Source organism: Patella vulgata, chromosome 2 (genome assembly GCF_932274485.2).
Source record: "Patella vulgata chromosome 2, xgPatVulg1.2, whole genome shotgun sequence".
Lineage (NCBI taxonomy): Eukaryota > Metazoa > Mollusca > Gastropoda > Patellidae > Patella > Patella vulgata.
In genome coordinates this window covers 68,460,136-68,486,262 of record NC_065880.2, presented here as the reverse complement: position 1 = coordinate 68,486,262, position 26,127 = coordinate 68,460,136, and the positions used below count along the sequence as shown (strand labels likewise).

At 35.0% G+C, this 26,127-nt stretch overlaps 1 protein-coding gene and 1 long non-coding RNA gene across 2 annotated transcripts; one reads left to right on the top strand and one right to left on the bottom strand.

Moving 5' to 3' along the window:
* The first annotated feature begins 2,850 nt into the window (after window positions 1-2,850).
* Window positions 2,851-10,836, top strand: LOC126811013 (myosin heavy chain, striated muscle). The gene is made up of 14 exons (XM_050536477.2): window positions 2,851-3,681; window positions 4,228-4,284; window positions 4,897-5,150; window positions 5,365-5,443; window positions 5,846-6,288; window positions 6,392-6,524; window positions 6,647-6,863; window positions 6,956-7,196; window positions 7,316-7,508; window positions 7,636-7,764; window positions 7,880-8,452; window positions 8,638-8,796; window positions 8,993-9,050; window positions 10,136-10,836. Exons 1-13 carry the CDS (start codon window positions 3,067-3,069, stop codon window positions 9,047-9,049), a joined length of 3,150 nt encoding a protein of 1,049 aa, XP_050392434.1. The 5' UTR covers window positions 2,851-3,066; the 3' UTR covers window position 9,050; window positions 10,136-10,836.
* Window positions 10,837-11,912: 1,076 nt separating this feature from the next.
* LOC126811019 (uncharacterized) lies at window positions 11,913-24,693 on the bottom strand. Its single transcript, XR_007675352.2, has 3 exons — window positions 24,553-24,693; window positions 24,386-24,440; window positions 11,913-13,714 (listed from the first exon to the last, which is right to left on the bottom strand). It is a non-coding gene; the product is annotated as an uncharacterized LOC126811019 (long non-coding RNA).
* Between the last annotated feature and the right edge of the window lie 1,434 nt (window positions 24,694-26,127).

Sequence of the window (26,127 nt, the reverse complement as noted above, 5' to 3'; positions counted from 1 at the left end):
ACACATTCGTATTAAAAGTTCTTCGGGTGTTTTAACAGGTTTTCCTGAACGCTTTAATAATATTGTACTATTCCAGCTAAGGAATTTATGTATCGTTGGTAGTATTGGCTCAATTGATCAAAAATTATATTATCTTTTTTTGTACTGTATAGGCGACTGCATAAATTATATTCCAATGTCACATTATACAACGATTTTAAAATCATCTATTTGTAAGAACAATATACATACAGGTCACAGAAAATTACAGAACCTAATTGTGTGGGCATATTTTGGAAAACCCTGCACTAGTCTATTGTCTCCCTTGAACTGTAACTATTTATGCCAGCAAACAGCAGTTTATTGTTATTATGTATCGGTGGAGATAAAGGCAGATCAACACCACAATATTGATTGAAATGAAAACACAAATCAATGAAAAGTAATATTTTTACTCTTTACTATTTCCTTTTGCTTATGATACGGTATGGGTGGGGGTTGGGGCTTAACCTTATTGTCAGCAATTGGTGCCTACCCTGGTTCTCATAGTTTCCGCCAGATTTTCATTTAAAATTAGATACACCTTTTTTCGCCAATAAAATAAAGATGTCTTTTTGTAATTTTTGGACCAGGAACTGGTCGCTAACCGCTACTCATCTTCTTGTTTTTATTCTTCTTCTTCTTGGGGTGACGCTCTTCGAAAAAGCCGCAGGCTCCGTCAATTCAAGTACGGTCGGCATGAAAATCTTCTGTTGTTATCGGACGTTGAAGAAAGTTCAGTTTTTAATATACCAACCAGGATGAGATGCTAATGACTTACTCCAGCCTATCCCAAAGATGTATACGCATCTTTAAACTATAACAACAAACCTAGCTTGTATATAAAATATAATGCATTTTATAATCACATAAACCCACACAAGAAAACGAGTATTGGTCACAGTTTCCGCCATTTTGGTTTGATATAGAAACTGTCAATAAACCGCCGATTCGTACCTGAAGACAAATAGTTATATTCCTTTGTTATTTAATCATTTTATCATTATTCTTACTCATTCATTTCCAGGCAATACACGATAATTTTGTAATCCCAAGACAACTTATAGTATTATTTACTCAACCAGTTTTGTAACTCCGTGGGTTGAAAATGTCTAGGAGGTTCAACTAATCATTCGATTTCACTGATTTCCATATGCATTTAACTTTGCTGAAACCTGTATCTTAGGAAGAGGGGTTTAATATAGGTTATGCCTGTTCCCCAATCCCTATTCAGATACAAATCTGAATAAAATATTGCTTTAAAAAAACACAGATATTATATTATGCGGGAATTTTATTTATTTAGGTTTATAATGGCTCTTTTTGATAATCATAAGTGTTAAATTTGATCTGACTTTAGTTCAGGTTATATGATCTGTTAAATTTCAAGTGCCTTAGTAATTCCCTTACCTCATCTATTCATTACTATTACAGATCTAGCCTTTATTTATTGTGTCTATGTTTAAGCAATCAACCCCTAAAAAATGGAATGTCTTGCACAAAAGAAAACGAATTCCAGAACACAAGCCCTAGTCTCTGTATGATGAATAGAAGTTAGGTTCACATCTTTGTATCATATAAGAATATTCTTGAATCAATGTTTATTTTGAAATGTAGGTAAAACTGGCAGATGCTATTACGAAACTAGTAACTACGCAGGACTTCTTCAAAAATAAACTGACATTTCTTTACACGTCATATTTTACTTAATTACGTGCCGCTACCTAGATATATTAATCTTACATATTTATAGATTTGGACATGTTTATACAAATAAATAGTTTCCACGTGTAACTTCCTTAGTCTTATCATCAGACTGAACAAATTCCAAGACAATCATATAGGCGTAACTTATGGATGATTTACATGCTAGTATTTGAAAGTAATTCAGTCTTTAATTGCTAGTGTTTCTGTTTAGTTTCTATATATCAATTTGGTAATAATATGTGTCTTTATCAGTGTGAATAACTAATTTTAAAAAATTTAGAGGCATGCATGTTATTTGGGGCAGAAGTGAAGTGAATATTGTTGAATAAATTCCAATGATCTGCAATAATCCCCGTTAGAATGAGTCAATCCGTAGATTTTATGTTAAAATTACTGTGATTAGAATGGAAGATAAGACTTTATAATGTAGTAAGACAGCTGCCAGTCAATTAATTATCTCAACCTGAAAGCTAGGGTATATGCTGTACGCCCGGGTTCTGTGTTGTGAAACATAATACACCGTCTCTCGGCTAAATAAGGAAAAGGCTGCTGTCTTGATGAGCAAGAATCTACCTAGTGTAACTCGAGACCAACATCTATCTATTTCCGCATCGACTTGAAACGACTTAAGAATGGTATCATAGCACACACACACATACGAGTCTAATTACAACAACTTTCACTTGAAAATAGTTACTGAAATAACCCTGGAAAACACTCGCGGCTTTTCGTTACTCGCCATCAGACGTAGAGCTACCGGTCGTGTGAGTCGAGTCGACGTACACACGTGTATATAAACGAGTGTAGGTAAAACGCGGTATTACTCAGGCATATTTCGGCATTCTGTTGATCTTATCTGTCAGAAAAAAATATTTGGCAAAAAAACGATTCTGTTATTTTTTTTTTTATTTTTTTTTTCGTCAACGGAAGATTCACCTTCACTATTTTGTCTCAAGGTCTTAAGTCAAAAATATCTCGGGGTGGGGATGACCTAAGCTGATTAGCATATTCGGTGTAGAAACGCCATTAAAGGAGGAGGCGTGTTGTTATGCATTATCATATGCTAGCCTCAATGTGGAGACAGTTTAACACATAGGAGTGAATCACAATGGCTTCTTGCCTATAAAGTCTTTTATCTTTCAACTTCTCTGGATTCTGATAAACTCTTGGTGTTTCGGTTAATTATACTTTTTGTGGCGAACATTTACTTTTCTGTGGCCTACCTTCACATAACTGTATATCACCGAGGAGAACACACTCGATTACTGAGAAGGCTGCATTTTTGAGATTGTTCAAATTGATAACGATTGAGTTTATAATTGGGAAGTTTTTTTCGATGCCATGGCAACGAATGAGGAAACAAACGTTACCTCAACTGCTGATGTAGAGAAAGAGAAAGACGACTTATCCAGTAGTTCACCTCAAGTTGTTAAGTCAGCCGTGGAGTCTGTTCAGCCTCAGGAAGTAACAAGTGATATACCCCCTCCCGTAGTTAAAGCCTCACCAGCACCCATGGAGACCGAAGGCGTGACACCTAAAGAAAGTATTGTCATCAAAAGATCAGTGGAGTCACAACCTGCACCAGCTCCGACGACCGCACCACCCTCAATTTCCGTAAAACCTCGACAACCAGAGGAACCTGAGACACGTCCAAGAACTAAAAAACCAGAATCGTCCACATCTTCGACAGCCAAATCATATCAGAAAGTGTCTTCATCGCGAACCAAAACTAGTTCGGATTATCAATATGGGGATTATCTTGGAGCATTATCCAGAGAATTTCGGGGCACGAGCCCAGCTGTACTTGAAAACATCGCCACTCATCCTCTTTTATATTCAAAAGCTTATGAGCCTTCGAGAAGTTCAGGTTCGAAATTAAGTTCTCGAAGTCGAAAAGTTATTCGTGACACGGCTGAGTTAGCTGCGACATGTCCGGGATTAAAGAGTCTTCTTGAAGTATAGTATATTATTAAAATTTTATTTTAAATTCTCGATTTTATTGCTTGATTAAATTGATGAAATTTTATTTGATAAACATTAATGTGTGCTATCTGTGTATGATAAATAATAATAATCTTCGTTTTTATTTATCTTAAATTGTAAATATAAATCGGTTGGTTAATAGATAAATGTTTACATGGAATTCAAAGATATCAAAGTCGTCATTTCTTAGATTTCGTCTTATCATGGCGTATTTATACTACGATATATATATCTTCCTTTTTTTCTTGCTGACTCACACCTGAAGTATTTAGCATTCATGACGTGGAGCTTTAATTTTTAAAACTGGCTCCTTAGGCCATCTTCCAATTACTAGTTGAGTTCAAGCCAGTATAATGAATTAAAATTCCCGATAAAAGGCACAAATTGTTTGAATTCGGAATAAGTGATATCAACTTTCTTGGATATATTTTCGAAGGATTATTTTGTCAGTGGCTACTTCTACTCTGATATTTCGGTGGGATAAATGTGGATATAAATATGAGTTATCATGTTTTACAGGCTCGTATTGAGGAGTTAGAAGAAGAACTTGAAGCCGAACGACAAGCTAGGTCCAAGGTAAGTAAACATTTTGTTTATTATCTAAATAAAATGGATATTTAGAAAGTTTTATGTAGGATTTAACTGTCTTTTAAATAATGATATATAAACTATCGACCGGTTACTAAGGTAATCAAAATGACATTTATCTAATCCAGTACTGACCCGCTCCAGTAAGCGAATAGTGAAAATGCAAACAGGCATTCCTAAATTACAAGTTTAGTGCCAAAGGCTACAATTACTGCATCGTTTACCCATGTGTTAGAGGTGTAAATATGGGTTCGTCTGCTATAGAACATATCTATAAATAGTAACCAGATATAGGCAGGAATCTGGTATCTAACGGTTTGCCTTCAACAGTTCGAGTCTGCATCTAGTGTAATTCTGCCAAGATGTATTCTACCAAAAATAACCGATTATACAGTAGGCTAACAATGAGCTCACCTGTTTAACAATCGAGACTCAATACATTTAAGGCTTTGAAACAATCATAATAAAATTAAAAGATTGTTTTTTATAATCAATTTTCTACCCCATCTTCCCATATTCTTGTATTGTTTAATTATTCATACAACTTAAATTAAGTCATAAACAAGACAATAAAGTGTATCATAATTTTGCTATAAATAGGTTGAGAAACAGCGTAATGATTTATCTCGTGAGATTGAAGATATCAGCGAACGACTGGATGAAGCCGGTGGTGCCACTTCTGCTCAGATTGAAATCAACAAAAAACGTGAACAGGAATTATTGAAACTTAGAAGAGATTTAGAAGAGAACCAACTACAGCACGAATCCCAAATTTCCAGTCTTCGTAAAAAGCAACAAGATGCCAATAATGAGTTATCGGATCAAATCGATCAACTACAAAAAATTAAGAGCAGGTTTGTAATTCTAACCCGAAGCTATCTTTCAGTAGGGGGTTGTGTTTTAAAAATACACTGTAATTTTTGTTTTGGCAATGTTTAGATTATTGTGTTTGACCTGGTCATATTTGCAAGCTGAACGTTAATATAATTAGCTGCATAGTTTGACTTTATTAGAGTCCACAAAATCTAGTGACAATTCCAAATTTAAGGATTTAAATCTGAATTTTAGATTGGAAAAAGAAAAACAACAGATTAAATCGGAGGCTGAAGATGCCATACATCAACTACAACACGCCAGTAAAAATAAGGTAATTGGCATGTCCATTGTAGTATGCATGGAATCACAAGCCTAACCTTAAACAAAATATTATGTAAAAAATGCAGACAGTATTTCAAACCTATGTTATTATTTAATTGTTTGCATGTTGCATGAATTGTAGAAAAGAAAGAGAGCTGATTGATATGCAGTTAGAGATGGACGACATGATGGTTGTCCTCGATCAACGACTACAGCAAATGGTACCTTAACTAATGATTTTATACTTGTATGAATAATATGCCTGTCATTATTTCATAACACTAGTTAATATTTCAATCGCATGTTTTATTAAAGTAGATTTATATAAAACAAACGAAGTGTTCAAATTAATCAGCATGATCATGTCCGACTACAATAAAAGACGATTAATCATATGATCTTGCCATTTTAGGGTATGTCTGAAAAGATGTCAAAACAGATTGAGGCTCAAATGGCCGAACTTAACGCTAAAGTAGAAGAGGGTAACCGAACGATAAGTGAGTTACAGCACACCAAAGGAAGACTCCAACAAGAGAGTTCTGAGCTCACTCGTCAACTCGAGGAGGCAGAACATCATGTTGGCCAGCTCACCAAAGAGAAGACTGGATTAGCTTCTCAACTTGATGAAGCTAAACGATCGCTTGAAGATGAGACACGACTTCGCCAGAAACTCCAAAGTGAGGTTCGCAACCTTAACTCTGATCTCGACGGTGTTCGTGAACAACTTGAGGAAGAACAGGAAGGCAGAAGCGACTTACAGCGCCAGCTTTCCAAAGCCAATGCCGAAGCCCAGCAATGGCGAGCTAAATATGAAGGTGAAGGAGCAGCGCGAGCAGAAGAGCTAGAAGAATCTAAGTAAGTTATCTGTTCTAATACCGATAGGTATAATGTAAACGTTTAATGAAAAGTACGACAAAATAAAATGCTAACCGGAAAACATTTTTCTTTTATCTTCTAGGCGAAAACTACAAATTAAACTTTCTGAAGCTGAACAGAATGCCGAAGCCGCGAATTCCAAAGTCAACAATTTGGAGAAAGCCAAGGCCAGACTTCAGGGAGAACTCGAGGACCTTATGATCGACGTTGAACGTGTAAGTTAATATTTATACACACATGTATATTAATAGGGCTAAAACATTATAGATTGCTGTTCTTTATTGACTTTGTTCTGAATTGAAACAGTATGATTATCTATATTTTGTTTATTAAACAGGCCAACTCAAATGCCAACCAACTTGAAAAGAAACAGCGTGGATTCGACAAAACTATCCAGGAATGGCAAGCTAAATGTAATGACCTCCAGTCCGAATTAGAAAATGCACAAAAAGAAGCCCGTGGTTATTCTGCTGAACTATTTAGGGTGAAGGCCAAGGGCGAAGAAGCTCAGGACAGCATTGAATCCCTTAGACGTGAAAACAAAAATCTTGCAGGTAACGCTCGTAACCTTACTTGAATATAGTCTTAATTTTAATGACTTTTCCGTTCTTTAAAGTGTAAATGATTATATTACTTTTTATTACAGATGAGATTCATGATCTTACTGATCAGCTCAGCGAAGGAGGCCGCAACGTTCATGAGGTGGAAAAGGCTCGTAAACGACTAGAATTGGAGAAGGAAGAACTTCAGTCGGCACTTGAAGAAGCTGAAGCAGCTCTTGAACAAGAAGAGGCTAAAGTTATGAGAGCTCAACTAGAAATTTCACAAGTTCGTCAAGATATTGATAGGCGTCTTCATGAAAAAGATGATGAATTCGAAAACACAAGGTAAATGGATTTAAATCCGCCATGGTGCATAATTAGGATTATTTGATATACATATGTATTTTTTTAAAAAAATGAACTTACTTATGAGATATATACCTTGTTTTATATGTGTATTTCAGACGTAATCATCAACGCGCTATAGAATCCATGCAAGCGTCCCTTGAAGCTGAGTGCAAGGGCAAAGCTGAAGCTATGAGGATCAAGAAGAAATTGGAACAAGATATCAACGAGCTTGAAATAGCCCTTGATGGTGCTAATCGAGGTCGTGCTGAGCTTGAAAAGGCTGTTAAGAGACACCAGCAACAAATCTTAGTAAGATTTTTAATCATGTATTTAGTAACATTCTTAAATTGTATACTGGTATTTATAGAAACATAATATCTTTGAAAATTGTATCTTTTGTGATTTCTTATTAATTGAAAAAAACGGCTCGTTACAGGAGTTACAATCTCATTGTGAAGAGGAACAACGCCAAAGAGAAGAAGCCAGAGAAGCGTTCAATCTGGCAGAACGACGATGTGCTGCGATCAGTGGTGAAGTTGAAGAACTTAGAACAGCTCTTGAACAGGTTAGTTTAAACGCGTGATAAGAAATTGATTCTAATGTAATAAAATAATGTGCATTATAATTGACTTAATCTGAAATTACTTTTATATTGCTATTGTTAATTTACTTCATTCCAGGCTGAACGTGCCCGAAAGGGAGCTGAAAATGAACTAACTGACGCCAATGACCGTGTAAACGAACTGGCCGCCCAAGCAAGCTCTATTCAGAGCCAGAAGCGAAAGTTAGAGGGAGACATCAACGCCATGCAAGCTGATCTTGATGAAATGAACAGTGAACTCAGAAACTCTGAGGATCGAGCTAAGAAGGCGATGGCCGATGCTTCTCGACTTGCAGAAGAACTCCGAAATGAACAAGAACATGGTTTGCAGATCGAAAAACTCCGAAAGGGTCTCGAAAACCATACCAAAGAACTACAGGTACGCCTTGATGAAGCTGAGTCTCAGGCTCTGAAGGGTGGTAAAAAGATTATCAGTAAACTAGAAACCAGAGTTCGAGAACTCGAAACTGAACTAGATGGCGAACAACGTCGCCATGCGGAAACACAAAAGAACATGCGTAAAGCAGATAGGCGTCTTAAAGAATTAGCCTTCCAAGCTGAAGAGGATAGAAAGAACCAGGACCGCCTACAGGAACTCATTGAAAAACTGCAGGGCAAGATTAAAACATACAAGAGACAAGTTGAGGAAGCTGTGAGTATAATAGATTTTTACAAAAGCTATGTTCAATCTAAACAGATATAATAAAGTAGAAGTTTCTTTGATTGATCACCCAACAAATATCTAATCAAATATTAACATGAAATCAATCATTCTAAAAGCAGTTGTTGCACATATATAAATATAGTATTATTTATGTATTATACCTACTTTTATAGGAGGAAATTGCAGCTGTCAACTTGGCTAAATTCCGTAAAGTCCAGAGTGAACTGGAAGATGCCGAAGAGAGGGCTGATAACGCTGAAGGTACAGTGAATAAACTTCGCGCCAAAAACAGGAGCTCTGTCTCGCAGGGCCGAACAAGTGCCAGTCCAGGAGTAAGTATTTCATAGGCATATTCAACCTTTACTAGATAAATATATATAATGACGTATGACTGATATCTATACTAGTATATAATAATAATGATATATATATATATATATATATATATATATATATATATATATATATAAACTATTTAAATATTTAATAAATTATATACTTAAATCTAACCAACTATTTTTGTAATAGGGACGTGCTGGTTCTGTCTCCCGCTCTGCAAGAGCCGGCTCTGCTTCGCTGTTGTGAGGTAAAGAAAACTAGAGATGGTGCTTTCATTGTCCAAGAATGCTTAGATTCCATGAAATTCTTCCCGTGTATTTTACGTCAACTAGTCAACATGTTGCAATCGCAAAACAAATGCTTATATTTCCCTCATGTTCTATAAATCTGCACTCCATAATGATAGAAAATAGAATAGAGTAAATATGTAGTGTATTGCTTAGTTTAATTTTAATCCTTAATATTCTTGCCTCTTTTCTCCTCTCTTTAGCCTATGAGGACGGCACGCGCTCCTTCGGGCGATTATTAAACAGTCAGTAAGTTGTTGAGACATCATATAAAATGGCGTCAAATATTAACAGCTTCTTCAAATTCATCAAGCGCCTAATAATATGTCAATCTTTATCATCGTATATGTAGATATAGATTGTAGAAAGCCTTTCATGTAGTTTCAAATTATTTATATTTTGCTTTTTGTGTTTTTGCCTTCTCAGAAGGAGGTTGTAGAATAAAAAAAAGCTTTTTTGCTTTATACAATAGTAAGTGGGTTTGCGGCCTGAGTGGTTATATTCCGCCATTTTGTTCTAATATACTATTTTCCTTAAATTTAAATTTGTTAAAATTATGTTGGGTTTATTTATTTGTTTTCCTATAACAAAAACATAATTGTCTTTATTCCAGTTTACTAAATTCTCATTAAACTATTTTACTATATACTTAGTTAAGTTATTGTTATCCATTTATATCAGATCCCTCAAACGTGTCCAATTCTTGTCTTTCATCTTTTATTCAATGCATGAACATCAGTCGTTTCTACTACATATTTAAAATATATATTTTATATATCATATCGCATGTTTTATATTTTCTTTCTGCCTAATAAATGGAATCATTCATATTGCTTATAAAAATTAAAATTTTACACATATTATTTTTTTGTCTTTTAATTTGATCTAATTGTAGGTTAATTTTATACATTTTTAGTATATATTTATGAATTTATGAATACTTATAGTAAAATTTAACATCAATATAAACAAATAGTATATTTTTCAAGGAACATAATCAGTATATATTTTTAAAATATTTTAATCCGATTTTTAACTTTTTCAGTTTTCTGACTTGTATGGTCACAGCACACTTAGATCTTCAGGAGCTGGACGGCAGTCGTCCTACAGAACTCTTTCTCCGTCCAATGAGGGGGAGGACTTTTAAAACTTTTGGGGGATTTTGTTTTACAGTAGCCGTTGTGCCTTACTCTATATCGACAATATGTGCTGTAAAAAAAGACATTTATTATGTGCAATATACTGTGCAATATATTTACGTAATGGTGATAAGACATGTATTATTTTTGGAATTCAATTTTTAATTTATTTTTTCAAGTTGCAAGCAACGCATATGAGCATATTTTTAATTTGACTCGGTGAAAATGTGTTTGTGTGATACCTGTGCTTATTCGACAAGTTTTACAAAGTGTCCTTAAAATAAACTCAATTATTTTTGTAGATATTTCTCGTCCATTTGTTATTACAATTAATTAAAAACTGTATTAGAAGTTAATTTTTCATTATATATAATATTTATTTATTATAATGACCCTACATTGGATTAGGTTGCTTTATATTTATTCCGAATAATGAATCAGGCCTCCTCATTGGACCGCATCATGGAAACAATAGAGTAAATTTATTTATACAATTCAATGTATTTTGTTTCGGTTTTTGCTTATTGATTGTTTTTCTTTTTTTTCTCTCAAACACTATTGTAAACCTTTGAAATACGAAAGAAATTATATCTCTCTTAACGCAAAATACACTGTGTCTGTTTTGTATACTGGTTGTATACCCACGAAGGAATATGGGGTTATTTATAACGATTTTCCAGAGAGGGGCGGGTCCTCGAGGGCCTTCCCTAGAAAATTTCCCCGCGATTTGGAATATATTTTGGATAAAATTAACATACAATCAATAGAAATAATGGCTTCTTAGCATCTACCAGAAAAGGTTGTCATTGGCTCAAGGAGCCAGGATATGGCTAGCTATGAATGAATTTTGTATGTACGTCGGATAATGTGGTCGCCAATGGGGTTATATATGTTTATGGGGACCAAGCCCATAACCAGCTATTTTGTGGGAAAGGGGGATCGCCGGCATAATTGTACAACGCCATTGTATTTGCGACAAAATTACGGTATGATATTGCAGTAACTCGATGAATTGTTAAACTATCCTACCCTACATGTACCAGTCTATATCTAATGAATAGGAGTTATCATAATAGATAGAAGCCTTTCCCAAATCCACCCCACCCATTCTCATATTTATCAAAAATTAGGAATTATACACAAAGCTCACGGATCTAGAATGCTGTCAAGTAACACACACCCTCCCCCACCCCCTTTGCTCTCCAAAAGCCGAAAGTACATAAAAAGATTGGACAGTCAGAAGCCAAAAGTATTATTAGACCTTCCAAAGAAACTAATCATAGCCTCAAATAACAAATGACGTAACAAACATGACTGTATACAAAACAGTTTTTCGCTTTTTTTGATTCATTACCAAACCCCCTGCACCTCAACCCCACCACTAAACACGGTGGAATGTTCTACACTGGCACCATTGTGTCTAATTATTTATTTTTTAAACCATTGTGTAATCCAACAAAATTTGTATGTTTTTGTAATTCTTAATAACTGTTTTCTTAAAATTAATATTGTGTATACCAGGATGATGCGATTGTACGATTTTCAAATTGAAAGAGAAAGAATATCGTATCTCGTGGCCTGATGAAGAACATAAACAAATCAATATAAGATGGCCATGCTATATTTATGAAAGAAGATACGAAATATTCGGAGTATAAACAGGCCAAAAAGCAAAAGGCAGTCTTATAGAAAGATTGGAAAATTTATTTTATAAAGCAAAATAATATAACGTCATAAAACACGTAATGCCATTATTAGAAAAACACAGAACCTCGTTGATTAGTGTCGATTTGTTGTATATTATGTTTTAGTGTGGGTTATTCAGTAATACATTAAATCTGCAATGGTAAACACAATAAAACTACGCCGTATTGGACCAACATGATTGCTGTAGTTCCGCATACAATATACGAAACTTTTTTTAAAAATCAACTAAAAAGGTTGAGTTCAAACAAAAATGGGGTGGTAACTCCCCTTCTGTAGTAAAAAAAACAACATTTTTTACCCAATCAATCAGAACAGTAACATACACTGAGAATCCCGCTGTGTAAAGTATACACTGGAAATTTAGGCGCAGATGATGAAAGAGGTCATTGAATTTTCACTAATATAATCTTGCATACAGAAAACACAATCAAATCCAATCAAATCGACACCCTTTCCTTATATAAATCATAGAGGTGCTGTTTATATTTAAATATTTCATGAAAAAGGGTGGAATGCTGGGATAAAATGTTAGATTTAAAGGAGAGGGTCATCTATTTCTATCGTTTAACAATAGATAAATAAGGATGACAGGTCAAAAAACTATGGAAAACTTTGAAACACCACACTATAGATAGCATGCAATGTTGGCGCCGGCGGATCCCTAACTTACAAATATCAACTGGAAAAGGCAAAAGACGACTAAAAGTTACACAAGATAGTAAATATCACCGATTTACTAAAAATCATCAGCATTATTAGGATGGTGGTGTCTCTAGTGAGTAAGGCGTAGGCTCGCTAACCTGGAGGTCCCGTGTTAGATCCTGATGTTGGCCAAGAAAGTTCACCGGGACTTTCCGGTGTGCCCCCCCCCCCCCTTTGCCTTTGCCAGTGGTGCAGGACGGAGCGTCTGACAATGCACATCGCATAGTCGTTCAGTTGGGACAAAATATGTAAAAGAACCCTTAGCAGTTAGAATTCAATATTAAGAGTAGGCCGTAGTGCAGCACTGTATCTTGCCTGTCCGTTTTCATTAGACCAATCGATGCAGAACAGTAGGACGTTAAACCCCATTTTGTTTCATTTCATATTTTGTAAGCTTTGGGATGGTACTAGCGCATTATGTAAGTAATTAAGTGTGCTTAAACGTGGGCACTCATAATTTTTCTGAGAGGTGATACGAGAAGCTGTCATCATTTGCTACCCTTTGTTAGAATTTAGAAGCAGATGGACCATCTCCTTTAAGGAACAATATTAGAGGATATAATTATTATATTTTAGATAACAATAATAGTTTGTATTAATGATAAACCACAGCCGTTCTAACATATTCAAATAAGTTCAGAGTAGAATGTTCTTTCACCTAGTTTCTACATTTTTATTACAGTATTAAACATAGTTCTTTGAACTTTCAAGTTATGGCCAGCATACTCTACCGAATACCTGTCAACCATAATTTTCCAGCTCTACAGTTTCTGACCACTGGCGATTTATAGACAAATAATTGATAATGTGAACTAGCCAATAAACTGAAAGAAGATGACCACTATATTGCAGTATTTCTCGGCCATTATCTAATTTAAATCTCCAGTTGACAATGCCATTCTTGTTCCTGGGTTTCATATTTTGAATTTACAATTCACCTTGCCTTTAAATATTTTCGATTAAACATATAAAGCCATGGCCAATCACCAGTAACATGTAGTGAACTCTCTCCGCCAGGTAGAATGTTGCCAAGGTAGCTCCATTTACAAACTTTACATCACACAAATAAAGTCCGTCTGTAACACATAATGAAGGGAGTTAATATCAACAACAAAGATAGAGGTCAAATTTATGTCTGAAACTATTGCTAGAAATATGATTCGTTGAATAATAAAGTTTAACCAATTTAACCAATAAGGTAAGTGTGCAAAAATAGTAATGGATTGTTATAGATACCATCTTAGCATCACACCCCGATAACTGTACTAATAAAGTACGTCAAACCTGACAAATAGTACCAATAGATGGTGGATATAGCTAAGTGTTGTTTGTTTGTTTTTTTTAAACTAAACATTTTTAACAAAAGTTTCAGTTTAGGGAAAGCTACATGCATATGAAATGTTGGGAGTATGAAATAGACACAAAATGCTATTAAATATGAAACAAGGAAAATAATAATGCTGGAATAGAATTGAATAGTGCCGGGCGGGTGTAGAAGATAATATTGCACGTCCACCGGCGTTTCCACCGCCATATCTTTGATTTTTCAGTGTACTGTCAACTAAGTAGGCCTCTTTGGCCGGGTAAAGCATGTCTTGTGATACATTTGATGTACATGAAATGAAATGGGGTTTAACGTCCTACTGTTCTGCTCCTATACTGGGCTAATGAAGACGGGCATACGCCATACAGTGTGCTATGAGGGAAATTTTGCCCGGGCAGCGCACTATCGCCTACTCTTATATCGAATTCCAACTGCCAAGGGATCTTTTACGTGCATTCTAATGTATACACGAGACCTCGGTTTTTCGTCTCATCCGAAGGACTAGACAGCTGTCCTTGTCAGGCCCTCTGTTCTGCACCACTGACAAGGGGAAACAACGTCGGAAAATACATTTGATATACATGAAATGAAGCCACAATGCAACACACATGCTTACATTATGCTACATGTACAACCTTAAGCATTACATAAAATAAAGTAGTGTTACATAGTGTGAGTGAGAGACAGTGATAGGTAAAAGATTATAATTATCCTATGACCGCATGTGTAATAAACTCTCCACTGTTCTCTAATTCACACTATGTAACAATATTTTGCATCCAGAAAAAAAAAAAAAAAAAAAAAAAAAAAAAATATTGTTACATAGTGTGAATTAGAGAACAGTGGAGAGTTTATTACACATGCGGTCATAGGATAATTATAATCTTTTACCTATCACTGTCTCTCACTCACACTATGTAACAATAGTCTTATGGACATCTAAAGTTCATATTACTTTCTACAGATTTCATGTCCCTATCTTCAATTCTCCGTATTCGTCCGTCCCTGACTGAAGAATAATTTAATTCAATCTTATATCGAGGACAAGACGGTGACTAAAACACTTTCCAGTGTTTATTTGTACAGAATATGAATAATGAAAATTTACTACATGTTCTGTAAGATTATCCCCTAGTTCGCCAAGAGTATTTGCACTATACTATTCAGCACATTTTCTCAAAAAGTATTTGCTCTATACTATTCAGTACATTTTTTCTCAAACAGTATTTGCTCTGTATGCGGACGTCACACTGTCCCGAAATTGACACCAGATGGCCATACGAATACGGAATTTTGGTTTTTGCGATCGGGGTCAACAGCCAATCAACTGCCGAAGTCAGTGCGATGCCTACAGAAGGTCACACGAATGTAATACGAAGATGTGAATTTTGTATAGTTGTTTATACCCGCAGGACACACGAGGGCGACGTGGTGGCCCTGTAGAGTTGTTCTGGACTGACTCATATTTTCTCACTAGAGTAATGTCGTAGGAATTATACCACTGTACACTTGCAAGCATTACAGTAATGTACACTTATGGTATGAGAGTTTCTCAAGCAGTGTAGTCTACCAATATACATGTGAGTGTTTCTCAAGCATTGCACCACTGTACATGTGAGAAAGTTTCTCAACCTCTCAAGCATTGCAGCACAATTTTTAAGCATTACACCTTTGTACATTTGTGAGAATTTATCAAGCATTGCAGCACAATTTTTCAAGCATTACAGTTTTTCAAGCATTGTACCACAGTTTTTTAAGCATTGTACCACAATTTTTCAAGCATTGCACATCATCTCTAACATTTCACTACATTATGTTCTTCAACACTTTATTTTCACATATAAGTGAAATCATTTTACTGTGCTATTTCTTTAATCAGCACTGTGTGTGAGTTAGTTGTATTTTACTTCCGCTTTCATTTTTCACCTCGGTGGAAGCGGACGTAAAATACAACTAACTCACACACACACTGTGCTAATTAAAGAAATCGCCGTTTCCCGTATACTATCAATAAAGAAATGCATGTCTTAAATATTCTTAGACGTTGTAGGCGTCGGTAGCTTTAAAATTTATACATATTTTCAGAAATTGTTGAAAATGAACATTTGCCAATTGATTAAGGAACTGGGTGTAACCGATTTGTGTAGGTTATCTCGACATACTCAAAAGATACATCGTCTGCTATTGACGTCAATATCATCTCCTCTTCATCTAGTTTAAACTCATCAAACACCTTTCACTAAATAAAGATAAACAATACGTACATATGGATCCTAGCTCTTAACATGGCTATAGAAAAACATAGGTGAAAACGTCATTGATACTTTAATTTACAAAACAGGAAAAAAAGTAAACCTTTTCCTCCCCCAGCTATACATATCACCATCAGTCATTACTGAAAAGTATGCATGTGCTATATATAGCTATAACTCACGGTAAACAGATCTCAGAATTTGGTAACTTCAACTTCGTTAAGTACATTTTGTTGATTATAAAAGATGTTTAACATAATATGCTGTCTGTTTAATTTAGAACATTTTTACAAAGCTAACAAGATATTGATTCAGTTATGCATTACCTTCACCTGGTATTTTTTATTTCCATTGTATATAGCTTATAAATAACTTATATATAAATTATACTGTGACTTGTATCTATACCATAACTATTAACAGCAGTTATGCCCCTTTAAAACTGGAAAACTACCAGGAACCATTTACTGTGAACTAAACAAGATAAAACTTTATAACCCCGTTTACATTACAAACTTTAGACGTGCCGCGAACGTAACGTTAAATTTTTTTGTAGTATACACGGGTCAAACATAGCCGTGCCATATTGAGAACCGTGCCAATCTAGCCCACTGGTGTTAGGTGATCTCGGCACCGTTCTCATTACGGCACGGTTAAATTTTCGCAGAGTAAACGCTATCCGGTCTCAGTACGGATTTCTGCGTATGCGTTAGCATTACGTTTGACCCTCTGACCCTTTACCCCGTGACTGAAATTAATTTTAATGTGAAGAGTTCCACATTTGACGTACCAAAAGCGGTTCCAAGAACGGTTATTCTATAGCTATGTAAACGATGTAATTTCTTGAATTTTATCGCGGTCAGTAGCGACTACGTTACGCTTATCGCGACCAAGTGTAAACGCAACTTTAATTATGAGTCAATTCTAAAGCAATTTAAGGTTATAAAAGACCCTTTCACTTATAACCGATATACATTATTGCTATATATTGTAATTTGAATCCATCCTGTTCCGGTTCATACAGACGCTAATAAATCATAGAATATCATATATATATTGAGAGACAACATGAAAAATGATTCTCTAGCCTATACGTTGAAGGTATTGTAGTACTTTACCTTTTTCAACGATGCATAGTCTTAGTATTAGTGGCAGGCGTATTGATATAATTGAGGAAATTCTAGCCATTAATACCCCAGACTGTATGGGCAAGGTGCCATATTAATTTATAGCCCTCCTACTTTTTAACTACCGACTATACCTTTCATCTAGTTCAAAATGGAGGCTTGATGGTTTTACCATGAGCAAATACATGTTATGCGAGAACGATATCTGACTATAATATTGCCATTGTAAGTCGTTAACCATTCCTGAAATTCGATGGATTGATAAAATTTAAAGAACAAAGACAATGGAATCATAATAGTAACTGAAGGCCAAAATACTGTACAACCCCGTTGAATAAGCTTGATTATACATAGAACCTCAAAAACTTTAAGTGCAAAGACAGTGAAACTAATGTGGAAAATACATTGTCAACAATTAATTCGTTAAATTAAAATCGATTTATTTCAAATATTTCATTTAATTTCCTGGGTCGTTATTGTTAGGAATAATCTAATTCTATCGGTTAAAGTAATCCAAGCATGTGTTAAAATACATTTCAGGCATAACCTTCAGAAAATACTTTCAAGGTCAATCAAATCATGAGTAGGTTATTGACTGCATATAATCTTCAAACCACTGTCATTAAATAAGCGTTAAATTTAAGGAGACCGGCAAAAATACCGGTATCATGAATTACGTTGCCATGGTTTTCCAGAGATCTGTACAGTAATAAAACTGGGGGTTTATAGTTATATACATTACTGTTGTAACATATATTTATTTATACGGTAGAATGATTAACCAAGAATCCTACAACGATAACAGACACAATATATAACATGTTATTATATACAAGGCATACATGCTATAACTATTAGCACCTTCTAATATAGCAAATCGGTATAGGTATTGATATCACAATATCAATTGATATATAACTTAACAATTTTAATCGCAAATATATCAATATGGGATAATAGCACCTACCAATAGAGTAAATCGGTATAATTATTCATTCAGATTTATAAAAGCGCATCGTTTTTCGTTTTGTAATTATTAAACACTTGAAACACCTTCAACGAAAAAAAAATGTATCTTTTCTAAGGTCCTTTTAGCCCAATTGACTCATATTTATAGACTGGTTCGATCACTTATTAAACACTAATTTGTATTTGTCGGTTTCTACGCACGAATATAATGTAAAACATTTTAAACTATTTTCATTTTTCTTAACACTAATATGTATTTGTCGGTTTCTACACACGAAAATAATGCAAAACATTTTATCAAAAATACGTGAAAGTGCATAAACTAGAGAAAACCCTCCTAAATTAATTACAAACGAAAACATTGATGTGTGAACGAGATACTGAAAAGATTTTCTCTGCTGTCTACTGACACAGCTGGTTGTTGATGGACCAGAAACAGACAGACGTGTTGTAAACGATAAGTGGAATGTACATACTGAAAATGAATTGAACAGAAGGATACAGTCAGAAATAGTAGACTTAATGAACTAGTATTATTAACACTAATTACCTCATCTCCCTTTATGGCAAACTGAACATGTGGCATAAACTGACACCGTATTCATTTCAAGCAGACGTGTACTACAGGTTGTCTGTTTTATCTCAACTTTCGTTTTATCTTCGTTAATATAAAATCGAGAATATGTCGGTGATTTAACGTAACAGATATCAAATACTACTTAAAGGGTGGAAAACTTAGCTGGTTGGAATCAAGCACAAAGTCGTTTACAGGGCGGTGTAAGGAATTATATAACCAGTATTAATTAATTATTTACTAAGCTTCCTATAAATAAACAAGCATATTATAGGATTCTTAGATTTCTATAAATATAAAGACACATTATAGAATATTAGGGAACTTGGCTTTAAGTTATTCTATAAATATAAGTTTATACACGTCAGAAACTTTATTTAAACTACAAATTTATACTCTATTCGGGGTCTATTCAATGCATTGTAAAGAGCAAATGAACAATTACTTCTTGTTTTTATATTGTTAATCTTAATGACTACCCCTCTGTCCTAATGTAGAGATGCTTTTATCGTGTACAAAAGTATATTCAATATCAGGTATGTTAAACTCGCTTAACTTTGCAATTAGGATGCAAATCTGAAGCAAATTCATCTACACAGAGATAACCATAAAAAGTTAAGCTATCTTATATGCCTGCTCGTGGGCCATTATGTTCACTAACCGTGCCATATTATGCGTATGACTATGCGTAATTAATTATAACATATGAACGTCAGAATTATTGGTCATAATAGTCAAAAGTCCATGATATCGTTATACTCCCTGGAAATGAAGACCCAAGCTGTATTATAAGGTGTTTGGATAAAAGCAGACTTTCATTTTATAAAAATTCGTGTAGATGAAATTTAAATTTCCTTATCAAGTACAACACGTGGGTCATGCACTGCATCTACATCTAAAGGAACGGCAATAGATTATCAGGTATCCCATCAAAACAATTAACCCGAAATCTTAAAAGGGTTACATGTCCGGATAAGCGGTTTTAACGTTCACGTACAAACGGCTCAGGTGGGTTGGATAGCCGAATGGTTAGCACGTGCGTGCTGTATCAAAAGGTCTAGATGTCATTGAGTCAACTGGAGTGGTTTCGATTCTCCGGTTGTACGTGACAAGGAGTAGGGTACTCCGGTTTCCTCCCACTGCTAAAGACCCCTACGCGCAATGACCTAGTTTGTGTCGACTGAATTTTAAGTATCATCTCTCTCTCTTTTTACCGGGAAAAAGTGGCTTGATTTATTAATGTAGTCCACGAATGCACACAGCATGTACAGTACAATATTGTCATATAATTCGTTTATTCTACACAGACACAAAGATAACAACATTTCAAATAATTAGTGATAACCACCAGAAAAAGTACCCTACAACAAATGTTTGTTAGCTATGAGAACAGCACAAATGGGAAGTGGTATAACATGTTCTAGAGGAGCCCATCCTAACGCTTAAACGATACCCACCATACCCACCACGTATCGGTATAGCTATATATATATATATATATATATATATATATATATAAAGACAGCTGGGACCTGTCTGATTACTGACCTACTCACAATCCTACTTAAAGGAGCTAAATCGTTAATATTTTGGACCTAGAAATTGACAAAAATGGGTCGCAACACATATAATAATGTTATATGAATGTATATAAACTGATTTACATTCAATCGTTTGTTTTTACTGTAATTTCTAATCAGTTATGTTCGTCGAAATACGCCATAAGTCTCATGTGAATGGCAATCTTTAGCGTCTAGTTATTCCAGTCTACACCGATGGTATTTATTGCGCATGCTCTCCAGATAAGAATATAGCGTCACCATTTGACATGACTTGTGGAATATGTCTAGCCCTGTTCTTTTAGTCTCTTGTTTCAAATGGCGCTGAAACACATTATGGTACACGATTCGTGTACCAATGGTAAAATGTTTATTTTGTCTTGAATATTGGATATCAAAAGCCCATCTTTTCTTTGTAAGATCATAAGACCAATGTTGATCTAAATTGACAAATAATACGTGTTTTCAATGTCGAAGATTTTTGATGATATTGAGTTATAATAGCCCGTTCAGACGCTTATTTTTAAACCAGTTCATAATCGCTGGGGTTTTTAAGACAGCATCGTGTTGCGTTCACACGTACTATAAGCCAAAACAGTTTAACTATTCTGACCTCTTCGGTCGGAGGTTAGAGTTAATTGCGCATGGGTAGCTTCATATTCTTTATTCGGTTCTCGCACGCTTAAGATAACATTGGCACAGGAATGTAACTTACTGCGTACTGCGCATGCTCAAAGCAAGCTGGAGCTGGGGTTTTTAAGCCAACCCGTTCAGACGGCTAAGATGAACCAGTTTAAAATAAAAAGCCTTCTCGAAGACAGGTCGCGAGCTGGGGTTTTTAAACTGGTTTATTTGCCCCACATGTGCGTTCAGACGCTTAAGTTAAACTGGTTTAACGATCCCCGGGGTTTTTAAACTAGTTCAACTTAAGCGTCTGAACGGGCTATTAACAGTCCTTATCAGACCTGATTTGGCCAAAACCTTGATTAAGTGCAGGACCGATTAAGGGCGCCATGAGTCCCGAGACCATCGGTTTAATACAAATGTATAACAATTGGTTTACAATTATTTTAATGATTTATGTTCTACAAATAATTTTTACGGTGAACTGTCCATATTAAAAATCATGTTCATCTTACTAAGCTTGAACGTTGGGGTATATGATTTACGACATGTCGACAAGTAGAGCTTACACTACTGATATATAGTGCCAAGAGAAACTGCATATCAAGTTTCGCGGTAAATTACCTTTTCCTGGCTTAAAAATAACACAGAGGAGAGGAAATTATCTTCAAGGTTAATGAAAGGCATAGCATATAAATGTGATAGAGTTAATACTTTACGTTTCCTTGCGGCTTCTTGGAGATTCATGAACTGAAAATTCTTCAAAGAATTATATCATTTGAAGACTAATTCAAGACACGAAGAGTGGAAGCTCTTATATACTAAAACAGCTGGGTGGCATTATCTACAAAAACCAATCCTTAATCTAAACAAAACAGCCTTGTTATATTGTAAGTTATCTTTAAACGTCCAAGTGTAAACTAGAAAATCCACAACTTTATAAACCAGGAAAGTTATTTATGGTCTGAATCACATTAAGCCCACGTTATATAATTAAACTAAGTCAATGGGAATAAAATGAGAGATTTAAAATCAAATGTAGAATCAGTAATACCCCCGTCAGACCGGGGCGGCGTCCGTACTTCGCTGCTACGGCGACGGAAAATGGTTTTAGAGCGCGTTAAGATCGCCATAAGCGTGGTGGAAACGCCAGCTATCGTGCTGTGGTCACCATGGTCGCCAATGATCGCCGAGTCACGGCGTTTGTTTTGAGCATATTCAAAACAAACGCCAAGGTTCTGCGATCTGAACTGGAAAGCTATGAGAACACGACCTTTTTTCAAGTTTTTAATTTTTGGGGACATTTTTGCGCGGTGTGTTCACGTTTGTCGGCGACCTTGTGCATTTTCTGGTCGCCGTACGGTCGCAGCAGCGCAGTAAGGACGCGACCCCGGTCTGACGGGGGCATAAACTACAATTTGTTATATAATCTTTGAAATTATTGTATCAACAAATTGGATTAATCAAAAATTAAATATTTTGTAGAAAAACAAATTAGTTACTGCTGACTAAAGTTTGTCACAAACCAACCATAAGCGTCCACTGTGCCCTAGCCGTTTTAACGTAAAGACTGGCGTTATTGTGTATTTAAGCACATCAGAGTTTATGAAGAACAGACTTGCTTGTATATGAAAGATAACAGAATTACTAAGGTGGTATATTCACCTAAGACATCAAATAGAAACCAATATTAATTCTAAATGGTCATTACATAAATTAGAATTGGTTGATTTGAATAATTTTCGGGACAGAATTTGTTTTAAATAGAAGTAATTTGTGTTGTCTATGGCCTTAAATATAATACTGGTATGTTAATTAAAGTGAACTTTTATAGAGTGCAAACCTCCAACTTGTTATCAGCTGATAAAATAAGTTTTACGGGTAATATTTTTAGACAAGCCACTCATCAGAAGAAGTGTTCAAGTCTTAAATATTTTTAAAATAAATTATAAAAGTTGTACTCTTGTTAAACTGTCTTCCGAAATAAAAAGCGAATGTTCTCAGAACGACTATATACACAATTTCTCATGTTAAAATAAATAGTTGTAGATTTATTTGACACCTCTGTAATAGAAAGTTGGAACTTCGCCCACTGCAGCAACAATTCTCAGATGAATAGCCATTTTCGATTTAAACTATAATTTGATTTAAAGCAAGTAGTTATGAACACTTATATGTCATCTTTCGAATAATGTATAAACATAAGAAAGGTCTAAAATATGACAAAGACCCAATATATCTTAATGCTAAACTGGGATTATCTTGAATGATTAGAGCAAAATACAAAACTTTCCTGAATTCCTGAATCAGACTACATCAAAAAATATAAAATCCATGAATGATACAAAAGCACAACATTCTGGAAAGAGCAGGTACTACCCCGTCTATGGCAAGTGTTGTTGAATCTAAAACTGATCTAAAAATGGACAACGTTAACGTTTAAGTGAATATGTCGCAATCAATTATGAATAAAACTGAATTAAACTGGTGTAAAGCGTATAGTAGTCACACACTTTAATTACATGCCACTTTTATAATAGGGGCATTTTATGTGCTCTTTAAACAAATGCAACAATTTCAAAATTTTACTGTGAACAATACACGAAGATCAAATGTTCGTACAACATCAAACTACAACTTATCTCTAGTGACATACATGTACTTGCATTCAAAATAATACAACAGAATTCAAAATCCAGCTTTCTTTGTTGGATTTCCAATTTGACGTTGAACTCAAATTACCAAGACAGTGCTAATTTGTATTCATAATATAATTTTATCGACATGAAATAATGTCTATATAGATTATATCTATCTCTACTAACAGTTAAATTAGTTTTAGCCTATTTATTATGATAGAGTCTCAAAATCAGAAATCAATAGATAAGGATATTCAGAAAAACATAGACTGTATAGAATCCTCACCCAGAAAGCACGTCTAATGAGTATCATCAAATATACAAAAACAACAACTTGTAAAGACAAACAATACCTATAGATAATGTTATCTTTTCATCACAACAATAATACAACGTCAATGTGATATATGTGTTATATGTGTCTAAACAAACTTTAGCATGCAATAAAGTATGATCTTAGCTATTGGTAAATGACGTCTCTCTGCGGGCATGTCCCTATAATTGCTAGTATATATGTGTAGGAGTAAGCTAGTAAACTGTACATAAACGCCTCCTTGTTCACATAAAGCATCTGAACAACTGGTGAAATGTTTACTAATTGCTATGGCAACCGTCGAATGTAGAATTTTGAAATACAGCTAGACAAATGTTTAGTATTTAAAAGTAAAACTTGTCTTACCTTGTGATGTGTAGTCCGATGATTTGGAATATTGGGTAGGCTTTCTGTTTGTGGTCTGAAAATATAATGTTAAAATTAGTATTTGGTTTTCTTTGACATAAAGGGGCGGGATTAGGTAACACAGAATCTTCAAAATGGTTGGATGCAGGTATCTGTATTTACCTTACCATAAGCCACCTTGTTGACTAAATTTGTTTGACCATATTAGTATAACATATGGCTAGTATGCCTGCGTTTAATTAATACGCCAGCAAAGTAAGGCCATTCACGCCGGAATTCTTATTTACAGTATAAGTAAAAGCTCTCAGCATTTCCTATTAACTTCATAGATAAATGTTAGAGCACGCGAAAAATCAGTGTCGTGCCAGGTATAGACTTATAAATGTATTTTCCCTACATGTAGTTTTAACATTTATCTCTATAACTTAAAGCCCCCGATTCACTCGAACCTTATATGCGGTATGATCATGTAAAGAACATTACAACGGTCTTTCCCAATGGGCGAACAGTTTTGAACAAACGTAGTGTAGCCACCAACGCTTTTTGAACATTAGTTTTCATGAATTTCACCCATATTCGTAGTTGATCATTGTGGTATTTAAACCTTCGTATTGTTCTAGTGGTATCATGTGGTAAGCCACATAGTTTTTGATTGTCAAGAACGTGTAATTTTACAATAAAAACAGTTTGTAATTCTGGAGGTTAATGTGTGAATTGTTTTAACATAGGAATTAGCGTGCCGAAATATCGGTACGGCGATAATCCACCCTGAAGCTATTACAGATCCATCTAATCGATCAGAAGCTATCACAGATACATCTGATCCACCGAAAGCTGTTGTTGTTGTTCATTAGAAATTCAACGTACTTTACATTGAAATATGATATTATGGACAGGACAGGTCGATTCAATTAAACTATTGCAGATCAAACTAATCGATCAGATGTTATTATAGATTCAGCTAATCGATCAGATGTTATTATAGATTCAACTAATCGATTAGATGTTAGTATAGATCCAACTAATCGGTCAGATGTTATTATAAATCCAACTAATCGACCAGAAGGCAGAAGCTATCAAAGATCCAACTAATCGATTAGATGTTAGCATAGATCCAACTAATCGATCAGATGTTATTATAAATCCAACTAATCGACCAAGAAGCTATCACAGATCCAACTAATCGATCAGGGGCTATCACAGATCCCACTAAATCGGTTATATTCTATCACTGATCCAACTAATCGATCAGAAGCTATCACAGATCCTACCAACCGATCAGATGCTCTTGCGAACAAACTAATCGACTCGTTTGACTGAGCTACATATCACCAGTAAGTGTAACCTAATCCATTAGACGAATCCTAATTGGTCAAGAACGACATTTATTTGCACCCCGCTGGTAATTAAATGACGTAATCTTATTAACCGCAGGTGATACTTAGGAACACCTACGGGTGTCATAAATCATAATACACACACGTACTATGATAGGCATGACGGGTAATGAAGTGACATGCTTTGGGGTTAATCATTTTTCCACAACAATATGTATGTTTATAAATTCTGCTAACCCAGGAACTGAAGATTATCTACGATAATCGACCACCACGGCCAAAGTTCCAGTAAGGGTTTAGGTGGCAAATGAAGTCATTAACTTAAACCCAAATTCGTCTTACACCATGCGTCACCTAATCTATCTTCTCGGGGTCATCAAGGTAGCTTTTAACTTAGTTATAGGC

What these genes read in the sequence shown, in the direction of transcription:
- LOC126811013 (XM_050536477.2), top strand. Translation starts at nt 3,067, where the DNA reads ATGGCAACGAATGAGGAAACAAACGTTACCTCAACTGCTGATGTAGAG. An exon ending in AACGACAAGCTAGGTCCAAG is followed by an intron (nt 4,285 to 4,896) that starts GTAAGTAAACAT and finishes TGCTATAAATAG; the next exon opens with GTTGAGAAACAGCGTAATGA. An exon ending in AACACGCCAGTAAAAATAAG is followed by an intron (nt 5,444 to 5,845) that starts GTAATTGGCATG and finishes TTGCCATTTTAG; the next exon opens with GGTATGTCTGAAAAGATGTC.